The sequence below is a fragment of the Urtica dioica genome, chromosome 8, assembly GCF_054948205.1.
Source record: "Urtica dioica subsp. dioica isolate 48M chromosome 8, U.dioica_male_clone48M_v1_H2, whole genome shotgun sequence".
NCBI lineage: Eukaryota > Viridiplantae > Streptophyta > Magnoliopsida > Rosales > Urticaceae > Urtica > Urtica dioica.
The window spans coordinates 33279554-33304629 of NC_142763.1; the positions used below are offsets into that span (position 1 = coordinate 33279554).

Here is a 25076-nt window from a genome sequence, read left to right on the forward strand (position 1 = left end):
ACAGGCTATAGTCGGAAATAGACGGAATGAAACCACGTTTGATGAGAGTAGAAGAAAATTTTGAAAACCACTGACGAGAAGCCTGTTTGAGGCCATAAATAGATTTATTCAGCTTACAAACATGATTTGAGGCGGATTTTGAAAAACCAGGAGGAAGTTTCATATATACTTCTTCGTCAAGATCTCCTTGGAGAAATGCATTATTGACATCGAGTTGGTGCAAAGACCAATTTTTAATGGCAGCAATAGAAAGTAGGAGACGAACCGTGACGAGTTTGGCCACAGGAGCAAAAGTGTCATGAAAGTCAACACCTTCGATTTGGGTATAGCCTTTGGCAACTAAACGAGCCTTATATCGCTCAATAGAACCATCAGAACGATATTTTATTTTATATACCCACTTACACCCAATTGGATTTTTATTAGGTGGGAGTTTACATAAAGACCATGTATTATTTGTTTCAAGTGCATGAATTTCTTTGGCCATAGCATCGCGCCACTCATTAGATTTCATTGCATGAGAAAATGATCGTGGTTCAGAGTGATCAATGATGCTTGAAAGAAATGCACGATGAAAAGGAGTGAATTGTGACAAAGAGAAATATTGAGCCAACGGGAATTTTGTCACCGTTGATACAGTATTGCAAACATAATCGCTGAGGTGAGAAGGAGGACGACGATCACGATGAGGTCGAGTGAGAACATGCGATGTAGGAACACTAGAATTTTCAATGTGAAAAGGAGTTGATTGATTATGATTGGGAGTAATAAGCTCCGAAGAATTTGATGGTAATGTTAGGCTTGGTACAGATGTAGACGGAGACATGTCGATGTTATTATCAATGGGAGTGATGCCTATTGTGTTGTCAAAAGGCTTTGATGAAAGATCATGAAAAGGAAAGACATGTTCATGAAAAATGACATCACATGAAACATATATTTTGTGTGTAGATGGATCATAGATTCGGAATCCTTTTTGGCCAAAAGGGTACCAAAAAAAAATTCCAGCTTTAGCTCGAGAGTCGAATTTATGTTGTAGCAAAACATAAGCATCCAAAAACACGTAGATTTGAATATGAGGGAACGCGCCCAAGCAAGATTTGATGTGGTGATTGATATTTGAGTAATGGAGTTGGCAGTTTATTAATGAGATAAGCAGCCATTAAAATACATTCACCCCAAAAAGAAAGATGTAAATTCGCTTGAACGCGTAGAGAGCGAGCAACATCGAGTAAATGACGATGTTTACGTTCAACAACGCCATTCTGTTGCGGTGTTGCAACGCAACTACGTTGATGAAATATTCCATTGTCATGAAACCAAGATTGAATATTCTTAGATAGGAATTCAGTCCCATTATCAGACCTAATGGTTTGAAGTTGTGGTAAAAAGAGACCACCATCACCATAATTTATTTTCGAAATCTTTTTGTTAAAGGACCGATTGATGTGATTAAAAAAATGGGTTAACATATAGAATGTTTGTGATTTATTTTTCATTAAATGTATCCATGTACATCTCGAATAATCATCGACAATTGTCAAGAAAAATCTTGATCCATTTTTGGATGGTATCGAAAACGGACCCCAAATATCAATATGGATTAATTCAAAACAATGAGATGACAAATATGTGCTATTAGAAAATGGAAGACGTGATTGCTTCGCACGTGGGCATACATCACAAATGAAATTTTTATTTGCAACAATACTTGCATTATTTTTAACGAGAAATTGAAAACGAGAATTAGAAGGATGTCCGAGACGTGAATGCTATAAATTGAACTTATTACAAATCTGGGAATGAAATACAGAATTGGAAAAGTGAACATCTAAATAAAAAAGTCCATTGTGATCTCTAGCCCGACCAATCGTCTTCTTCGTGAGTCGGTCCTGAAATGAACATCCAGATAAGGACAAATTGATGTCACAATTAGACTGTTTAATTAATTGTGAGATAGATAACAAATTGAATTTGAAAGAAGGAATGTAGAAAACATTCTTGAGAATGAGAGTCGGAGAATGATTTACCGTCCCAATATGAGTTACAGATGCATAAGATCCATCAGGTAATTCAACCAAAGTTTTGGTGTCAACAGGAACATAAGAAGACAAATATGATAATGATGAACATATGTGATTAGACGCACCGGAATCTATAATCCAAACTAGAGAAGAACAAGAGAGTGTTGTACCTGTGAGATTAGCAGAGGGGCCGGTAGTGTCTTCGGCTATAAGGAGAGCAAGGAGCTTGTTGTACTGTGCTGGAGTCAATTGAGCAGCGGGGTGAGCATAAGCAGCGGAATGAGCGGAAGCAACAGGCTTAGTGGCTGACTTGTTTGGGAAGCCGTGGATCTGATAACAGGTAGCAATAGTGTGACCGTACTTGTTACAGTGGTCACAGAAAGGTCATTGTCGTTTTCCGGTATGGCGAGAGGCTGATGATGATGACCACAGCTATTTTGATGATGTGTGGAAGGCTGCAGATTCAACAGAAGGTGTTGTTCGCACATTGATTTCTTGTTTTTTCTCTTCCTGATGCACGAGATTGTAGATGCGTTGGATTGAAGGGAATGGTTCCATCAAGAGAATCTGACTTCGAATAGCCGTGAAATTATCATGGAGACCTTGAAGAAATTCCATTGCACGGTCTTGTTGTTGTTGCTCAATGAGGGATTTTGCATTCCCACATATGCAGGCAGGGACAGAGGTAATTGACCCGAGTTCATCCCAAAGAGACTTCAACTGAGTATAATAGGACGAGACAGACATGCCCTCTTGTTTGTGGGTAGAGATTGATTGCTTCAATTGATAAATCTTGGGAGCATTTGACTGAGTGAAACGATCCCTGAGATCATTCCAGACCTGTGCCGCCGTTTCAGCATACATAATGCTTGGACGAATTTCCGGCATAACCGAATTGAGAATCCAATTGCTAACCAGATCGCTGCAGCGCTGCCAGTTGACGATTTCATCTTCCTCCTCCGGAACTGGAAGAGAGCCGTCCACAAAGCCAAGCTTATTTTTGGCACGAAGGGCCATGGTTATAGCTCGACTCCACGAACCGTAGTTATCTCCCTTCAAGAGGGGAGTCACGAGCACAGTGGATGGACTGTCCGAGTGGTGAATCGAATACAAGGAGGCCATATTCGCGTCCTGAGACATTGAGGAAAAAAAAATAATGAGTAACACAAAAAACGCAGGTTTTGGTTTACTGATAAACACAGTATATAAAAAAAAATACTGGTATGATAATTGATAGAAGAATGCAGGTGGAATCGCTGCTAGGAAAAATAAATAAAACACAGATGAGAGTTCACTGCTCTGATACCATATTAAATCGCTGGAATCTTTATGAGCGAGAGAGAGAATGGAAAGTTATGTTTATTGTCATTGAATGGTCTTTATATATAGGCTGATTACAAAGTCTATACACGTAATAGAAAAGAATGAAAAACCGTAACTACTGCTATAAAATCTCTAACTAATGAAGACTCCAAAATTATCGCAACAGATATTGCGTTGATAATATCAGACTAATATATACTGAAGATAATTAAACCTATAAGTTTGCTAACTAATTGTGAACGTGTGAGCTATAATTTTGCTAACTGAAAGTCAGCGCTTGAATATGTCCAACAAATACCTTTCTTTTCATAATCACATGTAAATTGTATAATTTTAAAGGTATCTTTAAATCAAAATTTTGTTTAATTTTTATTTAGTGTTTATAGGGTTAGTATATAATTTACTTGGTTTATTTTGTTATTCAAGTTTATGGTTTCTAGAGGATAGATTTCGTTAATATGTTATACAAGAAAAGCTAAAATATCACAAAATCAAGAATGCGATGGTCCTCCTACTAAAAAAATGATTTCTAGATCTTAATGTCACTCACATTGTTTGGAATATTTTCTAAGAAAATTAGTGTGTTTGGGCAACCGCAATTCCCTACAAATTGTAAACTCGGACTCTATTTATCCTTGTTTTCGAAAGTAACTATTTAAATTTGATGTTTTATTTTATTATAAAGTATTTAGCTTCTAAATATTTTATAGAGATAAAATAGTTTGTTAAAGATAGCGTGGCATGATATTATTCTCACGTGTTTACCACAACATTTACTAGCTTTACCCGCTACATTTTTAGCGGTTAAAACCCAAAAAGTTGTGATTATTTTAACAAAAATTTAGAGATATAAGCCACATAAACATAAACGTTTGCATTTTAACCAACATTTTGTAAATAGTAAAAAACTTTTGTAAATGTTTCGTAAATAGTCATATTTATTAGAAATTTACTCCGCGTTTTTTTATTATTTTGATAGCGTAAATAGATATACGTGGTTATTTACATAAAATTAACGAAACGTTGACTATTTCAAAATTTCTAACGTTTCATATAGCTAGATAACCACTGAATCCTTATTTTAAAAGTTCGCCGCTATTCATAATATTTTGTTGTCAATGGTGCCCACAAGAAGAGTTGTAGTCTTTATTTTGTACATTTGATGTAATAAAGTCTCATGAAGACTCTTGCTTGTAATTGCCTATTCATTTAATAATAAAGTTGAAACGTTCATTCATTCTTTCTTTGTTTGAAGCTTTATGATAAAACCTTAGTCTTTTAGTCCATAAACAAACTTAACAACTTACGAAGAGACAAATGTAGATTTGCATGAACAAACTCTTCGTAGTTTGCTTAAAACGATATATTCGCAATCTTAGGGTCAAAGGACTATTGACCTCAGTATGATTGTTAGAAGAATCTATGATGTCTGGTTATGAGGCATTGAGAGTTGGAGACTCTATAGTTCTTCTAGGTATCTTCCGAAGGTACTGAATTGACCAGTGCACTTCTAGAGACAAGATAAGAACAAACCATTTAACCTCTTATGTCTTGAAGTAACTATGTATGAATTGCATCATGCTTACCTTAATCCTGAAATGAGACATGTCATTTCACACTTTAGTATTCTCATTTGAGAAAGTCAGAGTTCGGACTCACTATGTGATTCCGAACAGGGCCTATTGGTGAAGTACTAAGTTGTGAGAATGTCATGAGTAACTTTGTGAAGTTCTCATAGATATGGAATTCATGTACAAGATTGCTGAAATGCAATGTATGTCACCTCATGCTTTGTTCCTTGGAGTGTGAATAAATGAACTGACCAGTGTCCAAATTGCGGCCTGACTCTTTTGGATGAAACAATGTGACTTGTTAGCTCCTCGTCAATACATTGTTTCTAACTTATTCACAAGCGACAAATGAGTTGAGGAAATAACAGCTAGAAGGGTAAAATGGTAATTTAGTAAATCCCGCCTAGCTGATGACATTCATGAAGGGTAAACATAGATAATATTCAGTGGATCCGCTCATCATAATTTGGTTGAATTCTTGAGTAGAAAATAAATTCATTTGAACTGAGAGATTTTCAGTGTCAACTCTTTAGTGGAGTCAGTTGGCATTAAGCTAAACGTGGAAAAAGTTTGTGAACTTTTGAGTCCAAGTGTTTAGCTCAAGCTTTGTTCATTTGGGTCCATGAGGTCACTGTCACGAATCACATCGAGTAGGAATAGTTCAACTGGAAGCTAAGTCAAAACAAGAACGAAAATTGTCAAAAAGGTATTTTTGTCTTTTGAGACATAAGATGAAATGAATGTCAATAAATTTTTTTGACAAGGTCATTTGATGACATGCATCACTCGGCCAAAATAAGATGTATTGGGCCTTGTGGATTAATTTCATTTCATAAGAATTTTATTGAAAATTCTTAATGGGCATTTTTCATGTTGTCATGAACAAGTGGAAAAGCTTCTAGAAGGCCTTTCTAGTATTAGAATAGGCGCCCACCACCCAAGAGGAAAGAGAGAATATTTTGTGCATAAATGTATGAAGATACTTGCCAAAAGAAAAAGAGGAAACAAATTTGCATGTGTATGCATTAGGGTAATCGGCCAAGTGAGAAAAAGGCAAGCCAAGGAACAAAAAAGGAAACAAATCCAAGCCTCTAGGAGGCTGCCTTGGGCGCCCAAAATGGAATGGGAAATAAGGGATTTTTGCTCATGAATATGTGATATTCTATAGAAGAGGAAACTACCTTATTGAAGGTAAAACCTCTCCTATAAATAGGAGCCCCATTCCTCACTTTTCATTCATCCAAGTTTAAGAGATTTTAGAGACTCTCTCTCTAGAACTTTGGCCGCCCCTTCCTCTCTCTCTCTAGTTTATTTTCGATTTTTTGTTTTGGCACCTAGGTCCTCATTCGACCTAGTGTTTAGCTCTGCGACTTCAAGACTCGTTCTTAAGTCGCAGTGTTTAAAAGTGCCCACTCACTAATTCCTTTTCTCTCGAGTGATTTAGTGATAGAAACTTTCGTGGTTGCTCGAGGTGTCGAGGAAAGAAAGAGAGACGTGCTGCGAGGGGAGACGAGCGTTGCAACTTTCTAAGAGCTTCTCAAATATCAAGCTTCAAGAAAGGTTAGTAAACTTCTTAGCTCATATTAGTTTTTAATTACATGTACTTGGACTTTGTCTAGGTTAGTAAAAAAACTGTTTTTACTTGTAAAAGAAAATTTTTAAAATTTCGCCGCTTACCGAAGCGTTAATTATTTTCTTAAACCCTAGATCGGTTCCAACAAATGGTTTCAGAGCTATGGTCAAAGATTAGCATGTACATGTATTTAAAAATATGAGCTTGAAAATCGTTTTCGAAAGTTTACTAATTTTGTGACAAGTTATAATTGTTATCTTAGATTTTTTTTAATTTATTGCTCTTGCCTTTAAATTAAAAAACATGTTGATTTTCTATGAGTTTGGGATGTTATTAAAACACGTTAGAATCAGTTCTAAAAGTTTTTAATTTTTTATATTGAAAAACGTGTTTTAATGGTTTGAGAAATTTCGAGTAAAATTTTGTGACTAGTTTTGTTATCTTGCTAGTTTCTTATTTTTATTTGAATCGTTTTATGCTTGTTGTTATTTCTTTTATACCTTTTTATTACCTTGCTAATAAAACACAAATAAAAGCTTTAACAACCTTCATAAAACGTTCCGTTACACTCGATTCTTTTTCGCACCTAAATAAGGACCAAGCTTTAATTATTTATTTTTCTTCGAGCTGGAGTAAACCCGAGGTGCGCGGCTGTCCAATGCCACCGGTTTCGGCTCAAAAGAACATCGGAGCCGCCAGATATGGTGATTTTACTCCGAGGTGCGCGGCTGTGCTGAAACTCCAGTTTTTTAGAAATCCGGATTTTCAAACTCCACTACCATGAGTTATAGAACTCTAATGAGATAATTTTCTTGAGCAAAAATGTTTTTCATATGATTATAAACATGATGTGTAAGATTAAAATGTTTTGATTTTTGAAAGTTTAATTGAAATTGAGTTTTTTACAAAACTAGTTTGAATTTTGAAAAACCGTTTTCACTTTCAAACTTGAAAAATATTTTGTCATCCAAATCAAATAAATTTTCAAAATGTTTTCAAAACTATATATATATCACATATGTTCAAAATCTATATGCTCTTGAAAATTTGAGTGGGAGGTCTCCTTGTAGACAAGCCGAAAAATAAAAAGATGTGTAATCTCAAACTTTCAAGTGTTCGAGTGAGTTGAAGTTCACACTTCCCTCACGCATTTTCCTGAAATAGAAAATAGGAAAAGATCGAGTATGTACCTTGTGCCTTTATGCACTAATACTACTCTGAACATGTCGATCTAAGATTCTCTTCTAGTTGTCCGCTATGTCGCTCTCTAACTAGGAAATCTGTTTCCGAACTTATAAGAGTCGATGAACCAACTCCAAAAACTAAGTGGGAGGGTTATACTTGTTGTTTGTAACCCACGATCCCCAACACTAATGAAAGAAGCAATTAACGTGGGACTAAGAGCCGCTCTTGCGACCCTCACTTAAATGAGAGTACTCCAAGGCGTTATTGCTTCGATCATTGCTCAATGAGCTACGTCCGAGAGTGAGACGATGATGACAAGGCCTCCCCTTGGGGGATTGTTTTTCAAAGTTGATGATCTTTTGGACTAAGTGGTTGGTTACACACTTAGACTCAATCCCTAGTAATCCTCCCTCGAGGCCCTGCGAAAGGATGTGAGTGATCAAACCAATTTAAAAGGTGGCGGTCAAAATTGGTGTATTGACATCTTGGCTAAGCATTAATGATGTGTCGTTTACTTATAAATGGAGATTTTTTGCGGCCTTCTCTTGAGGGAGTAAATTATCGTTTGGTTTATAACACCTTTGGATTTTATAAAAGTCTTAATAAAACTTAAATCCTAAACCAAAGACTAATCATAAACTTGTTTAAACTTATATAGGCAATATGTCTCTCAGCCTTCTCTCGTCTATCCTTTCCTCGAACAAACTCGAAAATGAAAACTTCGTAGATTCGAAACATAACCTCGACATAATCCTTACCAAGCACAAATGGGTACTCACCACCCCTTGTCCTCCTCTGACGAATAATGATTCGACTCAAGAGGACAATGACGCCTTAGCGGCCTGGCTTCGATCCGATGAGATTGTGAGGTGATGTATCTTAGCATCTATGAACAATATGCTGAAAAGGCAACATCGTGACATCGAGACTGTCGCTGACATGCTCTACAATCTCCTTGAGATGTTTGGAGGGCAAAGGCATCAAGCAAGGCAAAAAGCAGTCCGACAATTTATGAAATGTCACATGAAGGCTAGGACTCCTGTTGGAGACTTTATGATACTGATCATTAGTCATCTGAGAAAAATGGAAATCCTAGGATCTGAGATTGATGGGAAGAATGTCATAGATGTGATCTTAGAAACTCTCCCCGCATCTCTTGATACCTCTAAGATGAACTACTCCATTAACAAGCTAGAGTACACTGTTACCAAGCTTATGGAGGAACTTCACACTGCTGTAGGTCTCACTAAGAGAAAGAGGAATCAAGGAGAGGCACATGCTACTGAGCACACAGCCTCCGCCTCTAGAACTGAGAAGGGACCTTACAAGGCCGATAAAAAGAACTGTCCCGCCTATCTCAAAGCAAAGTAACATAGTATTGTACTAATTACCGAAGCATGCTTAGTAGCTGATAATGTATCAATGTGGATTCTTGACTCCGTTGCTACTAACCATATTTGTTGTTCCTTGAATGGTTTCAAGAAAACCAAAAGCTTAGAGGAATGCGAGTTCTGTTTCAAATGGGGTGATGGGAGCCTGGTGTCTACAAAGGTTGTGGGATCCGTGACGCTGTCTTTTGAAGACCGCACTTTAAACTTGAATAATGTTTATTTTGTTCCTACCTTTGGGAAGAACTTAATATCCGTTGCTCGTCTTCGTGAGCAAGATTATTGTTTAAAGTTCATTAAGAATGGAATTCGTATTTCGTTTCCTGATAATTCTTTTACCACTGATGCATGTATGAAGAATGCTCTTTTCTACATCTATCCCACTCAACCTTCTCTTTTAGACACCGAAATAGATAATGATCTAATTAGGGAGCCAAAGAGGATCAAACTTTCTGAATCCTCCGATCTAACAAAATCAACATACCTATGGCACTTAAGACTTGGTCATATCAGTCTAGATAGGATTAAGAGACTTGTGAGGGATAGTCCACTCCAAGGCTCTGCAATAGGTTCACTACCTACTTGTGAATCCTGCATAGAAGGAAAAATGATTAAGCGACCTTTCTTCGATAAGGGTCGAAGAGCCACTGAGTTGCTAGAACTAGTACATTCTGATGTATGTGGTCCGCTCAACCAACAGGCACGTGGAGGATACGAATACTTCGTTACCTTCACCGATGATTACTCACGATATGGGTTTGTCTATTTGCTCAAACACAAATCCGAGACCTTTAACGTATTTAAGGTCTTTAGGGCTTTAGTGGAAAAGCAAACTGGCAAAGTGATCAAAACCCTTCGATCTGATCGGGGTGGTGAGTATATGTCTGGAGAGTTCAATGACTTTCTTAAAGAAGAAGGTATCGCTTCTCAGCTTACCGCACCTGGCACACCTCAACAAAACGGAGTGTCAGAGAGAAGAAACCGAACTCCTATGGAGATGGTTAGATCAATGATTAGTTACTCATCACTCCCGCTTTCCTTTTGGGGATATGCCCTCGAAACAGCCGCTTATATTCTGAACCAAGTTCCGTCCAAAACGGTTCCTGGTACTCCTTATGAACAATGGACTGGCCGTAAAGTAAATCTGAGCCACATCCGAATTTGGGGTTGCCCTGCACACGTGCTAAGGCAAAAGACTAGCAAGTTGGCTAGTAGGTCAGAATTATGCTTGCTTATGGGATATCCAAAGGAAACCAAGGGTTTCATCTTCTATAGTCCCGAGGACGATAAGACTTTCGTTAGCACAAATGCTCGTTTCCTTGAGGAGGACTTTATGAAGGATGCGAAACCTAGAAGCAAAAATGTGCTTGAAGAAAAGTTAGGTGAGGAAGCTTCTACCTCATCTGTAAGAACTATTCTTACCCTAACTGAAACACAACCTAACTCATCAGAATCTCATCAAGTAGTACTTCGACGTAGTGGGAGGGCTACTCAAAAGCCTGACAGGTACATGTCTTATGGAGACTCTCTTGTAGCCGTCTCTGACATGGATGATCCTGTTTCCTATAGTGGCTTGTTCCGAGTCAAACCTTTGGCTTGACGCCATGAAAGTTGAAATGAACTCGATGTATGTCAACAAAGTCTGGAAACTTGTAGACCTTCCTGAAGGGATTAAACCCGTAGGGTGTAAGTGAATATACAAGAAGAAAAGGGGTCCTGATGGGAACGTCGAGACGTTCAAAGCACGACTTGTGGCGAAGGGTTATACCCAACAAGAAAGGATTGACTATGAAGAAACCTTCTCGCCAGTCGCGATGCTTAAATCCATCCGCATACTCCTATCCATAGCTGCAGCTCTCGACTATGAGATCTGGCAAATGGATGTCAAGACAGCATTTCTGAATGGCAATCTTGACGAGCGCATTTACATGGCTCAACCAGACGGTTTCGTGGAAGAAGGTCAAGAGACCAAGGTTTGTGAGTTGCTTAAGTCCATTTATGGATTAAAGCAAGCATCTAGGTCATGGAATATCAGATTCGATGAAACTATAAAGAGCTTTGGCTTTGAACAGTCAATAGATGAGCCTTGTGTTTACAAGTTAATACACGAAGGCAAAGTTGTGTTTTTGGTATTATATGTCGATGATATACTACTCATTGGTAATGACGTGGGTAAGTTATCTGAGGTTAAGGTCTGGCTGGCAAAGCAATTCGATATGAAGGATCTAGGAGAAGCCGCGTACATTCTGGGGATCCAAATCTTTCGAGATAGGAAAAACCGGACCCTGTCGCTCTCTCAAGCATCTTATATTGATAAGGTGATGGATCGCTTCTTGATGCAAGACTCCAAGAAGGGTCAAACACCCTTTAGGCATGGAGTTTCACTCTCTAAGGACCAGTCTCCCAAGACTGCACAAGAGATTGAAGACATGAGGAAAATTCCTTACGCCTCTGCCGTAGAAAGCCTCATGTATGCCATGCTTTGCACTAGACATGATATATGTTTCGCTGTTGGCGTAGTTAGCCGTTTCCAATCCAACCCTGGACCCGAGCACTGGATTGCTGTTAAGCATGTTCTTAAGTATCTTCGAAGAACTAGGAACTTGATGCTTACATACTCAGGTACTGACCTGACTATGACGGGATATACCGACTCCGATTTTCAAGCGGATAAGGATTCCAGGAAATCCACTTCGGGATCTGTGTTCATCCTTAATGGTGGAGCTGTTGTGTGGAGGAGTATTAAGCAATCTTGCATTGCTGACTCCACAATGGAAGCAGAATATGTGGCTGCTTGTGAAGCATCCAAAGAGGCTGTATGGCTTAGAAAATTCCTTAAGTATTTGGAAGTTGTTCCAAATGTCGACGAGCCCATGACCCTTTATTGTGATAATAGTGGGGCTGTCGCTAACTCAAAGGAACCTCGAAGCCATAAGCGCTCTAAGCATATTGAGAGGAAATACCATTTGATTCGAGAGATCGTGCAGCGCGGAGACGTGGAAGTGAAGAAGATCTCAACGGTGGACAACCTCGCAGATCCATTCACCAAGGCCCTAGCGAACAAGGTTTTCGACCAACATCGTGAGGGATTAGGCATGAAGGACTACACACATCTTCTTTGAGTCAAGTGGGAGTTTGTTGTCAATGGTGCTCACAAGAAGAGTTGTAGTCTTTATTTTGTACATTTGATGTAATAAAGTCTCATGAAGACTCTTGCTTGTAATTGCCTATTCATTTAATAATAAAGTTGAAACGTTCATTCATTCTTTCTTTGTTTGAAGCTTTATGATAAAACCTTAGTCTTTTAGTCCATAAACAAACTTAACAACTTACGAAGAGACAAATGTAGATTTGCATGAACAAACTCTTCGTAGTTTGCTTAAAACGATATATTCGCAATCTTAGGGTCAAATGACTATTGACCTCAGTACGATTGTTAGAAGAATCTATGATGTCTGGTTATGAGGCATTGAGAGTTGGAGACTCTATAGTTCTTCTAGGTATCTTCCGAAGGTACTGAATTGACCAGTGCACTTCTAGAGACAAGATAAGAACAAACCATTTAACCTCTTATGTCTTGAAGTCACTATGTATGAATTGCATCATGCTTACCTTAATCCTGAAATGAGACATGTCATTTCACACCTTAGTATTCTCATTTGAGAAAGTCAGAGTTCGGACTCACTATGTGATTCCGAACAGGGCCTATTGGTGAAGTACTAAGTTGTGAGAATGTCATGAGTAACTTTGTGAAGTTCTCATAGATATGAAATTCATGTACAAGATTGCTGAAATGCAATGTATGTCACCTCATGCTTTGTTCCTTGGAGTGTGAATAAATGAACTGGCCAGTGTCCAAATTGAGTCCTGACTCTTTTGGATGAAACAATGTGACTTGTTAGCTCCTCGTCAATATATTGTTTCTAACTTATTCACAAGCGACAAAGGAGTTGAGGAAATAACAGCTAGAAGGGTAAAATGGTAATTTAGTAAATCCCGACTAGCTGATGACATTCATGAAGGGTAAACATAGATAATATTCAGTGGATCCGCTCATCATAATTTGGTTGAATTCTTGAGTAGAAAATAAATTCATTTGAACTGAGAGATTTTCAGTGTCAACTCTTTAGTGGAGTCAGTTGGCATTAAGCTAAACTTAGAAAAGGTTTGTGAACTTTTGAGTCCAAGTGTTTAGCTCAAGCTTTGTTCATTTGGGTCCATGAGGTCACTGTCACGAATCACATCGATTAGGAATAGTTACACTGGAAGCTAAGTCAAAACAAGAACGAAAATTGTCAAAAGGGTATTTTTGTCTTTTGAGACATAGGATGAAATGAATGTCAATAAATTTTTTGACATGGTCATTTAATGACAAGTAACACTCGGCCATAATAAGATTAATTGGGCCTTGTGGATTAATTTCATTTCATAAGAATTTTAATGAAAATTCTTAATGGGACTTTTTCATGTTGTCATGAACAAGTGAAAAAGCTTCTAGAAGGCCTTTCTAGAATAGGGATAGGCGCCCAACACACCCAAGGAAAGAGAGAATATTTTATACATAAATGTATGAAGATAATTGCCAAAAGAAAAAGAGGAAACAAATTTCCCCTAAGGGGAAAGCAAGGTAGGCGCCCAAAAGGATCAAGAGAGAAGCAAATAAAAGAGGAAACAAATCCAAGGACTTACTTGCTTAGTCTTGGCCGTGTGACTCTTTGAAGGAAAAGGGAAATTGGCTCATGAATATGTGATATTCTATAGAAGAGGAAACTACCTTATTGAAGGTGAGACCTCTCCTATAAATAGGAGCCCCTTTTCTTCACAATTCATTCATCCAAGTTTAAGAGATTTGAGAGACTCTCTCTCTAAAACTTTGGCCGCCCCTTCCTCTCTCTCTCTAGTTTATTTTCGATTTTTTGTTTTGGCACCTAGGTCCTCATTTGACCTAGAGTTTAGCTCTGCGACTTCAAGACTCGTTCTTAAGTCGTAGTGTTTAAAAGTGCCCACTCACTGATTCATTTATTTCGAGTGATTTAGTGATAGAAACTTTCGTGGTTGCTCGAGGTGCCGAGGAAAGAAAGAGGGACGTGCTGCGAGGGGAGACGAGCGTTGCAACTTTCTAAGAGCTTCTCAAAGATCAAGCTTCAAGAAAGGTTAGTAATCTTCTTAGCTCATAATAGTTTTTAATTACGTGTACTTGCTATTTGTCTAGGTTAGTAAAAGCTGTTTTTACTTGTAAAAGAAAATTTTTAAAATTCCGCCGCTTACCGAAGCGTTAATTATTTTCTTAAACCCTAGATCGATTCCAATATATATGTGAGAAGCTGCGGCAAATATATAACCGCAACATGTCACGGTTACATGATGCTCTATATAGTCGGGACAAGTTGCATTTAATATAGCTTCGACGAGTGTGGCTACCTTTTTATTGTTTTCAATTAGATTCTATTTTATATATAATTAGATTCTATTTTTAATTAAATACAATTACAGAATCGTAATATAATATTTTAAACATATTTACATGATGTCTTCTGAGAGAAAACATCTGCAATAACTCGCGGCTAAATCATTTTAACATGATGTTTTAAGTGGGGACATATGCCACATATTAAGTTGGTGAAAATTAGAATTAGTGGCAGGTAACTGCCGTCATGTTGCACTTTAAAGTTTCAATCTTTAAAGCCCTAGTCTTTTCTTTTGTACTAGTTTTATATTTTGAAATTTTTAAAAATAACATCGAAAAATGTGGAAGATATTTTCTCAAGTAAAATGTCTCGGTATTAGGATTATTCTGAATAAGATTTTCAATCTTAATTTTTTTCTTCAATTTTTGAAAATTTGATGCCTATATTATCGTTTTGTTTCAAGTTCTTATAAATATTAGGGCAATTGGCAGCATAAATACCTCAACATTTCGAGTTTATACACTTTAATACCACTTTTTTTTTTTCGCGGCTAAAATACCTGACGTTGATTATTAGCACCATCTTTAAGTTGAAAACGTGAACTGCCGACATGGACTCTCACAAGTGAATAAATCGACAGAAAAAAATGAATTAAAATTTGAAAACAATGTAAAATAAAAAGCCCCAAATTGAGAAACCCCAAACTCGAAATAAAACCCCCAAATTGAGAAACCCCAAATACGAAATAAAAGCCCCAAAACCCTAAACTAGAAATTGAATCTCATTTCGCTTGCCCTTTTTCGCTTGTTCGTCCTCGTCGTCTTCTTCACATCGTCGACTGTCGGTTGTAATGGAAGGCGAGTATTCGTCTGCAAGTTGGCGTCGAAGTTCATCTCCTATGAACTCATGTAGTTGTATTCGTCGAGGCTCTTCCAGGTCGAAATCATCGTCGTCATTCCCTTGTTGATGTTCAGCCATTACAAAAGATCGTGGGCGATGTGAAGAAGACGCCGATGATGAACAAACCACAACGAAGAAGAAACAATTTGAGTTTTTACGTTTTGGGGGTTTTATTTCAAATTTGGGTACTCGGATTGGGGTTTTATTATATGGGTTTTTATTTTACATCATTTTCAAATTTTAATTCATTTTAGTTCACGCTTTAATTAATTTTTCAGAGTCCATGTCGGCAGTTCACGTTTTCAATTTAACGATGGTGCTAATAGCCAACGTCGGGAATTTTAGCCGTGAAAAAAAAAAAGATGTGGTATTAAAGTGTATAAACTCGTAAAGTTGAGGTATTTATGCTGCCAATTGCCCTAAATATTAAGTATCCTTTGTCTTTTGTTTTAGGTGTGGTCATTGAACTTATACATTGGTTGTAACCATTGACCGGTGATTGGAAAACTCATTTGAAAAAGGGAGTTGTAGCTATTTACTCATTACAAAATTTAAAATTTGTTAAATAGCAAATGTTTGATTTATATTGCAAAACAGTCACTACCCAAAATAAACGGACATTTAAAGACAAAAATACCATTCATCAAATAAACGGTTACCAACTATAAATTAATTAACAAAAATATAAGAAATAAATGACAAAATAGTAAAACACAATAATAATTAAATATTTAGTCCAAATTATTTACACAAATTTGGTGTAACACTGTTCATTTGGTGTCAAGATTACATTATATATTTTTGCATTATTATAATCTAATTAATTCATAATTTTTAATTGAAATTACATATTTTAATTAATCCAAATTTAATCAATATATTTTTAACTGTTTGAAGTTTTGTTTATAATCCGAATTAATTTATTCAATACCACTTAAATTAATTCAATAATTAAAACAAAGTTTATAGATATCAAATACATTTTTTATTTTTAAATAATTTATTATGTTACACAGACTTGATAAATAAAATATAATACATATGACAAATAACTAATACAATTAAGACATTTAATCTAAAAGTATTTAGATTAAAAAAAACCCGATAAAAAACATATTATTAAAATATTCTTTTTAATGTAAGATATAATGTAATACATTAGAACAAAAAAAAATATTTGGTGTAAAATTTATATCAAATTTAGTGTGAAAATTACACCAAATTTGGTATCTCCATTCGAGATGCTCTTAGAGCACGACCTAATTATGAATAATAGAACGGTGACCTGGCAGCAGACCCGACTCAAGGGGAGGGCAAAAAGGGCAATTGCCCAAGGCCCCCACCATTCACTAGGCCCCACTTAAAAAAAATTAAAATGTTATTATATTTATACATATGTAGTTGTGTACTAATATCTTAATTTAAATGGAATTCTCAACTCAAAACAATCGAATCTGTCAAAGAGTTTTTGTTTGATTAATGAATGTCAATAGTATTGTGATTTTCTTGATACTTTATGCATAATTAAAGTAAACTGAAATACAACATTAGTATATTGAAGTATAGACATACTAATTATATCTATATTAAGTAATTTCAACTTTATCATTCTTTATCTCCTAATTTTTTCTATTGTTTTTTTATATTATAATTTTTAATTTCGGTTTCGTATTCTTATTTTCAACTGATCACTAGTTAGTATTTAATTGTGAAATTGAGTTTTATCCTAGAATACAGTTTAGATATGACTACTATGAAATATTTATTAAGATGTAACTTAATTTTTGCGATTTAATTTATCATTATTTGGTTATGTATAATTTCTAATTCTTTTAACTTATGATATTTTAAGGCCCCTTAATTTGCTTATCGCCCAAGGCCCCCGTATATGTCGAGCCGCCTCTGCCTGGCAGGTTATTATTGGTTCTGAAAAAAAGTAAGACCCATTGCCTACGTGCTGACTAAGTATTCTAGCACAATAATAAGCACTCATGATAAAATATATATATATATATATATATATATATATATATATATAATAATAATAATAATAATAATAATATACTCTTATACACACATAATTTGAAACTTCGAGTTCAAGAACTTTAGGGGTGAATAGGAGGCGATTTTACACGGAAAGTGACTACGAAGATTGATTATTACATATGACGGGTTTATTTGTACCTACACGGAAAGGCATAAATCATAATGAGAATGAATATATCAAACCGTAATTATCAGTCTCAATTCAATTAAAAGTGAATTGATAAGCATTAGCCATTAGCATTATTAATGAAATAGATAGAAAGCAATGTGAAGCCAACAAAATATTTTCTGAGCTCTCTATTGAGTCCCTTTTTGTTTGTTTGCGTGCGAGTGTGGTGTATGGTTAACAAAGATGTTATTGATTGGTGATACGGATTGATGAACTGTCCTCTTGTGCTAACTATATGTGCATGTTTATATATATAACTGTCTTCTTGTGTATCCGAGCTCCAATTTAGTTAACAAAGTGAAATAGAAGAGAAACGGTGAATAAGATGGTAGAGAAGAAATCAAAGTTTGAAGTGTGTAATTTTGGAGCTTGGGCTATGAATGTAGTGAGCTCTGTAGGCATAATCATGGCTAATAAAGACCTCATGTCACCCCAAGGCTTTGCCTTTCCTTTTGGTTAGTTCTCTTTAATTTTCGCTTTTCTCTTGCACTCGCAACAATATAACTCGATCGCTAGCAATTTAGACATCCATTTTAACCATATTCTATAAGGAAAATATCCAAATTTTATTATATGAATATAAACTTGATATAATATGAATAATATCATAAGTTTATTTAAATGACAACTAAAATAAAAATATAAAGTACAAAGTTTCAAATGAAAGTTACAAAGATTTAAATGAAGGAGCAAATGTGTTGTGTGAGGATGACATTTTTTTTCTTCAATATTTGTAGTTTTGAATTTGAGAGGGAAACAAGAGGAGGGGTGAATAAATAAGTGTTCAATATTATAAGAAAAAATGATTTTGGGTTAAAAATTTAATTGTTTTTAATTTTATAGAGGTCCAAAGACAATATAATAAACAAATAATTTTGGCCATTGGATCTTCAACATATAAAAATCCAATGGCCAAGAATATTGAAAAAAAATTAATTTAATATGAAACCCCAATTTTTTCTAACTTATTATCCATTTGGACAGATCTGTTTCAATGACAGCTAAAATAAAAATAAAAATAAAAAGTACAAAGTTTCAAATGAAAGTTACAAACATTTAAATGAAGGAGCAGAAGGGTGTGAGGATGACAATTTTTTTTCTTCTTCAATATTTGTAGTTTTGAATTTTAGAGGGAAACAAGAAGCGGGGCGAATAAATAAGTGTTCATAAAGGAAGTATTTATAAGAAAAAAAATAATTTGGGTTAAAAATTTAATTGTTTTTAATTTTGTAGAGGTCCAAAGACAATATAATAAACAAATAATTTTGGCCATTGGATCTCCAACATATATAAATCCAATGGCCAAGAATATTAAAAAAAATTAATTTAATATGAAACCCGTCTAATTTTTTCTAACTTATTAGCCACTTGGACAGATCTGTTTGTTTAACGTTTTTATAGAAAGTGGAATGTCTAACTTCTACTATTTTGTTTTTGGACACTAGGTTAAAAATTAAAAAAAAAATGAACAAATAATTTTGGCCAATGAATCTCGTTATAAATTCAATGGCCAAGAATATTAAATAAATTAATTCAATATGAAATCTGTCCAATTTTTACAAACTTATTATCCACTTGGACGGATCCATCAAATTAAATTTGTTTTTTTTTAATCAAAAGTGGAAGGGAAAATGACACATATATATACCTTATGTTTTAGTGAAATGTCGAGTTTAACTTTTGATTTTAAAAAATGTCGAGATCATACCATCTATTTAACTAAAATTACGAAATTATACCATAAAATAGATAACAGTGCCACCAATCTTATTTTTATTGATTTTTTTATTGACGTTGACTAAAATATTTATATGTAAACACCAATTATCTTTGTTCATTCGCATCATATATGTAATTTATTAAAAAAAAACTAAAAAATAAACAACAATCTCTTAATCGTGAAGAACACAAAAAGAGGCAAAATGGTCAAAATCGATAGTTGATAGTCATCAAAATTACAGATTTGAACAGAAAACCCCGGATTCAGAGTTGCAATTCGAACACAGGATGAAGTCATCTCATGTGAGATATGAATTTTATTATTTAATTTCAATTTAAGGCTATTTTTATTTCAAAATTGGAAATTTGGAAGTTAGGATACTGTTTTGAATTTGATTCGATTTTTCTAATATAAGAGTTAATATCAATGAAAGGGAGATTTGTGATACTGTTATCTATTTCAGGGTATAATTTCGTCATTTTAGTTAAACAGATGGTATGATCTCGACATTTTTTAAAACCAAAGATTAAATTCGACATTTCACTAAAACACAAGGTATTTATGTGTTATTTTCCCAAAGTGGAACGTCTAATTTATACTATTTTGTTTTTTGACGATGTCCAATTAGATTTTTTTTTTGTTGTCAAAATCTGCTAGCTATGATTCGTTATATTTAGTTTCGTGTCACACAGGCCGGCCCAACTATAAGGGTTTGTAAAGCTTTTACTTTAGACTCACTCATAAAAAAGAGGCCCAAAAAATTGAAACCCATGATAATTTAAACAAAATAAAATAAAAATTGTTGCAATTTTGCAGACATATCGGCCACTGCTACCAAGGCAATGCAAACGTCTAAGTGTAAAACAAATTAAAAGGCTAAAAGCTCATTTGCTAGCAAAAGACAACACAAAGCCCATTAATTTTTTTTTTTTTTTAAATTTTTAATCTTTTTGTACTTACCTTTAATCCTTTAAATTTTCCACAATGCACTGTACCATTTATTTTTTTACAAATGAAACACTACTTCTCCAATTATTTAAAAAAAAACACTACTTCTTCCATCTTTATAATTGCTTTTATGATTTTCATTTATAATTTCTCTTGATTTTGCTTTTTTTTTTTTTTTGGCACTTTATTAGTATACCCCTTACATGTTGTATTTAAATTAGTATTGTGTGTGTTAAATTGTTGTGCATTGCCAATTTTTATTTTATTTGATTTGAATATAAGCAAGGGCTAATTATGCCAAGTAAAAAAATATGAAATGAGATAACAATACGATCAGAAGAAATAAAATGAAGAGAATAAAATTTAATTCCCTCTCACAAGGAGTTCTCGTTGACTGTTTAGAAAAAAAGGCCTTAGTTTTGAATTTCGCTTTAGGCCTCGGAATCTGTTAAGCCGGCACTGGTGGCACACCATCTTCAAAGTAAGGATGTGAGGTTATTACCAATTATTAACTGACAATTATATTAGATCCAAGACTAGGTTTTTCTTTTTCCATGGCATTTTTATAATGCGTATCCAGTTCTCTAGCTGCAATACGTGAGAGAGAGAGAGAGAGAGAGAGAGAGAGAGAGAGAGAGAGAGAGAGAGAGAGAGATGTTTTATTGACTTGTAGTTTTGTTTTTCAGCAACAACACTGGCGGGGTTGCATTTCTCAATGACATCTGTGGTTGGGTTGGTGTCAAACACAGCTGGTTACTCTTCACCAAAGCATGTCCCTTTCTGGGAACTTCTTTGCTTCTCCGCACTTGCCAATGCTTCTATCACCGGAATGAATTTCAGCCTCATGCTCAACTCTGTTGGCTTTTATCAGGTTTGCCATTTATTTGTTGACACTAAGCTAAATTCTCTTGTAAGAAAATGACAATAATTTCCATATTTTGTTTATCTGTATCAATTCTTATATTAAAACGTTCATAAACATGGCCACCATTTTCCCCTTATCTAATTGAACTTGTATCGAAGTGTAATTTTTAAGTGAAAAAATAGCATTAAAGTGGCAAAATGTCATATGCAAATAAAATGATGTAATGAGAATTTGTTGCAATTAACTAATTCCCTGGACTATTTTATTTATAAAATGAAATTTTAGTTATTTTTTAAAAGGAGGGTGAATGATTGAGTTACTGGCTTAATTATCTCATGATTAAAATATTTTTTGTAAGGGCATCAAATACCGGTATTGATTAACTGCACGACATACACATTAGAGATGGTTAATATAAATATTAGACAAATTTTATATAAAAAAATTGGAAATGGCGGTGATTTAATTTTGTTTTCGGATTTGACATTTTTTACTTATAAAAATATTGTTGAATTTAGATGGATTGCACCAAAATGACTGAAAAATCAAATATTGAACTTAATCTGGGTGGAGAAAAATAAAAACAATTGCCATATTTTTGCCAGACTAAAACGTGATTGTTTATTCTGAAATTAAAATTGATTTTTTTTTTTTACCAATCCGAAAAATGACACTTTCTTGTTCGAGATTATTATATTTAGAATAATATTATTTGTTGGTTGGTCAATAATCAGATATCAAAGCTATGCATGATTCCTGTGGTGTGTGTAATGGAGTGGCTTCTTCATGGAAAGCACTTCTCAAGAGATGTTAAAATATCGGTGGCTGTGGTAACAATTGGGGTTGGGATTTGCACAGTGAGTGATGTCCAAGTAAATGCCAATGGACTTCTCTGTGCTGCTTTTGCTATTCTATCAACCTCCTTGCAGCAGATTGTGAGCCCTTTTTTTGGTTTTTTAGTTTTTTTTGCGTAAAAAATGGAACATGCTAGAGAATTACATTTGCAAATTCTTTTAAAATTTCAGACAATAGGTTCATTGCAGAAAAAGTACTCAATAGGCTCTTTTGAACTACTAACCAAAACAGCTCCAATACAAGCCGTTTCTCTTCTTGTTATCGGACCGTTCGTCGATTACTACTTGACTCGGAAATCCATTTCGAGCTACAAAATCGCTCCAGGATCATTCGTAAGTATACTGTTTATTTTATTCCATTTTTCTAATATCAACATGTGAACATGTAGGTAGGCTCTGAATTCTCTAGAGTGCCAAAAAAAAAATTTGGATTTAAGGAACAAATTTTGTTTGGGAAATGCATAATTGTTACTAAAAACTGATAATTTATTATTATTATTATTATTATATTTTTGAGTCATTAAATTTTTTTAGGGATAAATAAGTAGAAAATGATATATTTATATAACAAAAAATTAGCCAAATAAGCCACCGAAATTCTAAGAATACTAGATAACCAACATTTTGTAATTTTTTTGTAAATAACCACCTCAACTTATTTACGGCACTCAAAAAGAGAAAATACCCAAAAACATTCTCGCATATTTTGGATATTTTGTCTTTTTTAGTGCCGTAAATAAGTTGAGGTGGCTATTTACAGAAAATTAACAAAATGTTGGTTATTATACAAAACGCTATAAGTCAAATGACTATATAGCTAAAAGACCCTTTATATAATCGTTCATCTTATTTTTGTTGTTGACTTTTTCATTAGTAAATTTTCAAAATGGAAAAAATTATCCTAACTACACAAACATCTTATACCATTTTCCTTTCCCTTTCTTTTTGTTCGAAATAATCGAATATAGTGATTTAGGAGTTAATTTAAGGAAAAAAAAGATAATATAACTAAGTAACTTTGAACAAAAGAAATGAAAAAAATGGTGACGGATATTTGTGCACGAGTGTAGTTTTGTCGTTTGAAAATGGGAAAATATCACATTTATACCTTGTGTTTTAGTGAAATGTCGAGTTTAACCCTCGGTTTTCAAAAATGTCGAGTTCATACCCTCTGTTTAACTAAAATGACTAAATTATACCCTGAAATGAATAACAACGTCACAAATCTCCCTTTCATTGATATTAACTCTTATATAAGAAAAACCAAATCAAATCTAAATCAGTGCCCTAACTTCCAAATTTTCAATTTTGAAATAAAAATAGCCTTAAATTGAAATTAAATAATAAAACTCATACCTCCTAAGAAATGACTTCATTCTGTGTTCGAATTGTAACTCTAAATTCTGGATTCTCTGTTCGAATATGCGATTTTGATGACTATCAACTATCGATGTTTACCCATTTGCCTCTTTCTGTGTTCTTCACGATTAAGAGACTGTTGTTTATTTTTTAGTTTTTAAATAAATTACATATATGGCCCGAATGAATAAAGATAATTGGTGTTTATATATACATATTATAGTCAACGTCAATGAAAAGTCAATAAAAAGAATATTCGTGACACTGTTGTCTATTTCAGGGTATAATTTCGTCATTTTAGTTAAACATGGGGTATAATTTCGTCATTTTAGTTAAACAGAGGGTATGAACTCGACATTTTTGAAAACCGAGAGTTAAACTCGACATTTCACTAAAACACAGGGTATAAATGTGTTATTTTCCCCAAATTTACTAAAAAAGTACACAAAAAAATTAGATCAAACTATATATGAGTCATTAAAATAAAATCAAGGGATAATTAATTAATGAACAATTAACTCAAAACTCAGTTGATATGTATGATATTTTTTAAAATTCAAGGTATAGATACATTGACTAAAATTCAGAGGACAAATTTTATGGACATAGATACATTGAATATATAAAATTTATAATTAATTGAATAAGCTACCAAAATTTGGAAATTTGTTAAATAGTTAAACCTTTTGTAAATTTTAAGTAAATAGTCATTATAGTGATGTGGCATTGTTTGGATATTTTTAGCATTTCATTTATGCCATTAGAGTATGATGGTTATTTACTATTATAAATGAATATCTACAAACTACAAATGTCTTTTCGACTTTGTTAATAAAATCTCGTGGCTGTTTACTTAAAATTTATCAAAGATTGGCTCTATGGAAAAACTTGAATTTCATATGGCTATATATCTAGAGAGCCATAAAATTTATCAATATAATAATTTTTTTTGAAAACTAAAAGTGAAAATAAAAATAATTTTATTATATTCTAGTAGATGTCCATTTCTCAATACATTAAATCCCACATATAAAACTATACCGGCGTTTTACCATAATTTTTTTCATTATTTGTGTGTGTTTGTGTGCAGTTTTTCATTCTATTATCGTGCTCGTTGGCCGTGTTTGGCAACATTAGCCAGTACTTGTGTATCGGCCGCTTCTCAGCCGTGACATTTCAAGTGCTGGGACACATGAAAACCTTATGCGTGTTGACTTTGGGGTGGTTACTGTTTGACCTAAAAATGACGGCAAAGAATGTCTTGGGAATGATTGTCGCCGTGGTTGGAATGGTGTATTATAGTTGGGCCGTTGAGGCGGACAAACAACAACCCGACTGTTCGAAAAAGGTCATCAGTGTTTCTTCCACGAAAGACGAGCAAATGAAGCTGTTGAATAGCTCTGGTTGGTCTGAAGAATAGTTTAAATGTCATGAATCTTGTCTTGGTGGCCTAAAAGCATTGGCTAAGTTCATTTGTACATTCTTTCGAAGGAAAAACAAAAACAAATTTATAAGTAACTAAACCACCAAGATTTGAAGATTTGTTAAAAAAAATGAAGCGCATTTGTTGACGGTGCGGATTGAATCCACGACCTTTACTTTGGAGGTGATGTGGAGTTACTACTAGATTAAGCTATTAACTTTCTGCTAAATAATCAACCTTTTGTAAATTTTAAGCAAAACTTGAATTTTCGGCGATATATCTAGAGAGCCCATAATAATCATGCATCACAATAGGTGTCC

The 25076-nt window shown here is 34.4% G+C and overlaps 1 protein-coding gene and 1 long non-coding RNA gene across 2 annotated transcripts in view; one reads left to right on the plus strand and one right to left on the minus strand.

Annotated features, from left to right (window-relative positions):
* The window catches only part of LOC149389351 (uncharacterized), a 65610-nt gene that overhangs the window by 25213 nt on the left and 15321 nt on the right, over positions 1-25076 (minus strand). The window lies entirely within an intron of this gene.
* LOC149389354 (UDP-rhamnose/UDP-galactose transporter 3-like) lies at positions 17913-24753 on the plus strand. Its single transcript, XM_089624674.1, has 5 exons — positions 17913-18042; positions 20942-21126; positions 21855-22055; positions 22146-22307; positions 24424-24753. Exons 1-5 carry the CDS (start codon positions 17913-17915, stop codon positions 24751-24753), a joined length of 1008 nt encoding a protein of 335 aa, XP_089480800.1.

Excerpts from the sequence above, each read along its gene's own strand:
- LOC149389354 (XM_089624674.1), top strand. The coding sequence starts at position 17,913 with ATGGTAGAGAAGAAATCAAAGTTTGAAGTGTGTAATTTTGGAGCTTGG. Across the intron at positions 21,127-21,854 it reads ACTCTGTTGGCTTTTATCAG|ATATCAAAGCTATGCATGAT; the intron begins GTTTGCCATTTA and ends GTCAATAATCAG. Across the intron at positions 22,308-24,423 it reads AAATCGCTCCAGGATCATTC|TTTTTCATTCTATTATCGTG; the intron begins GTAAGTATACTG and ends GTTTGTGTGCAG.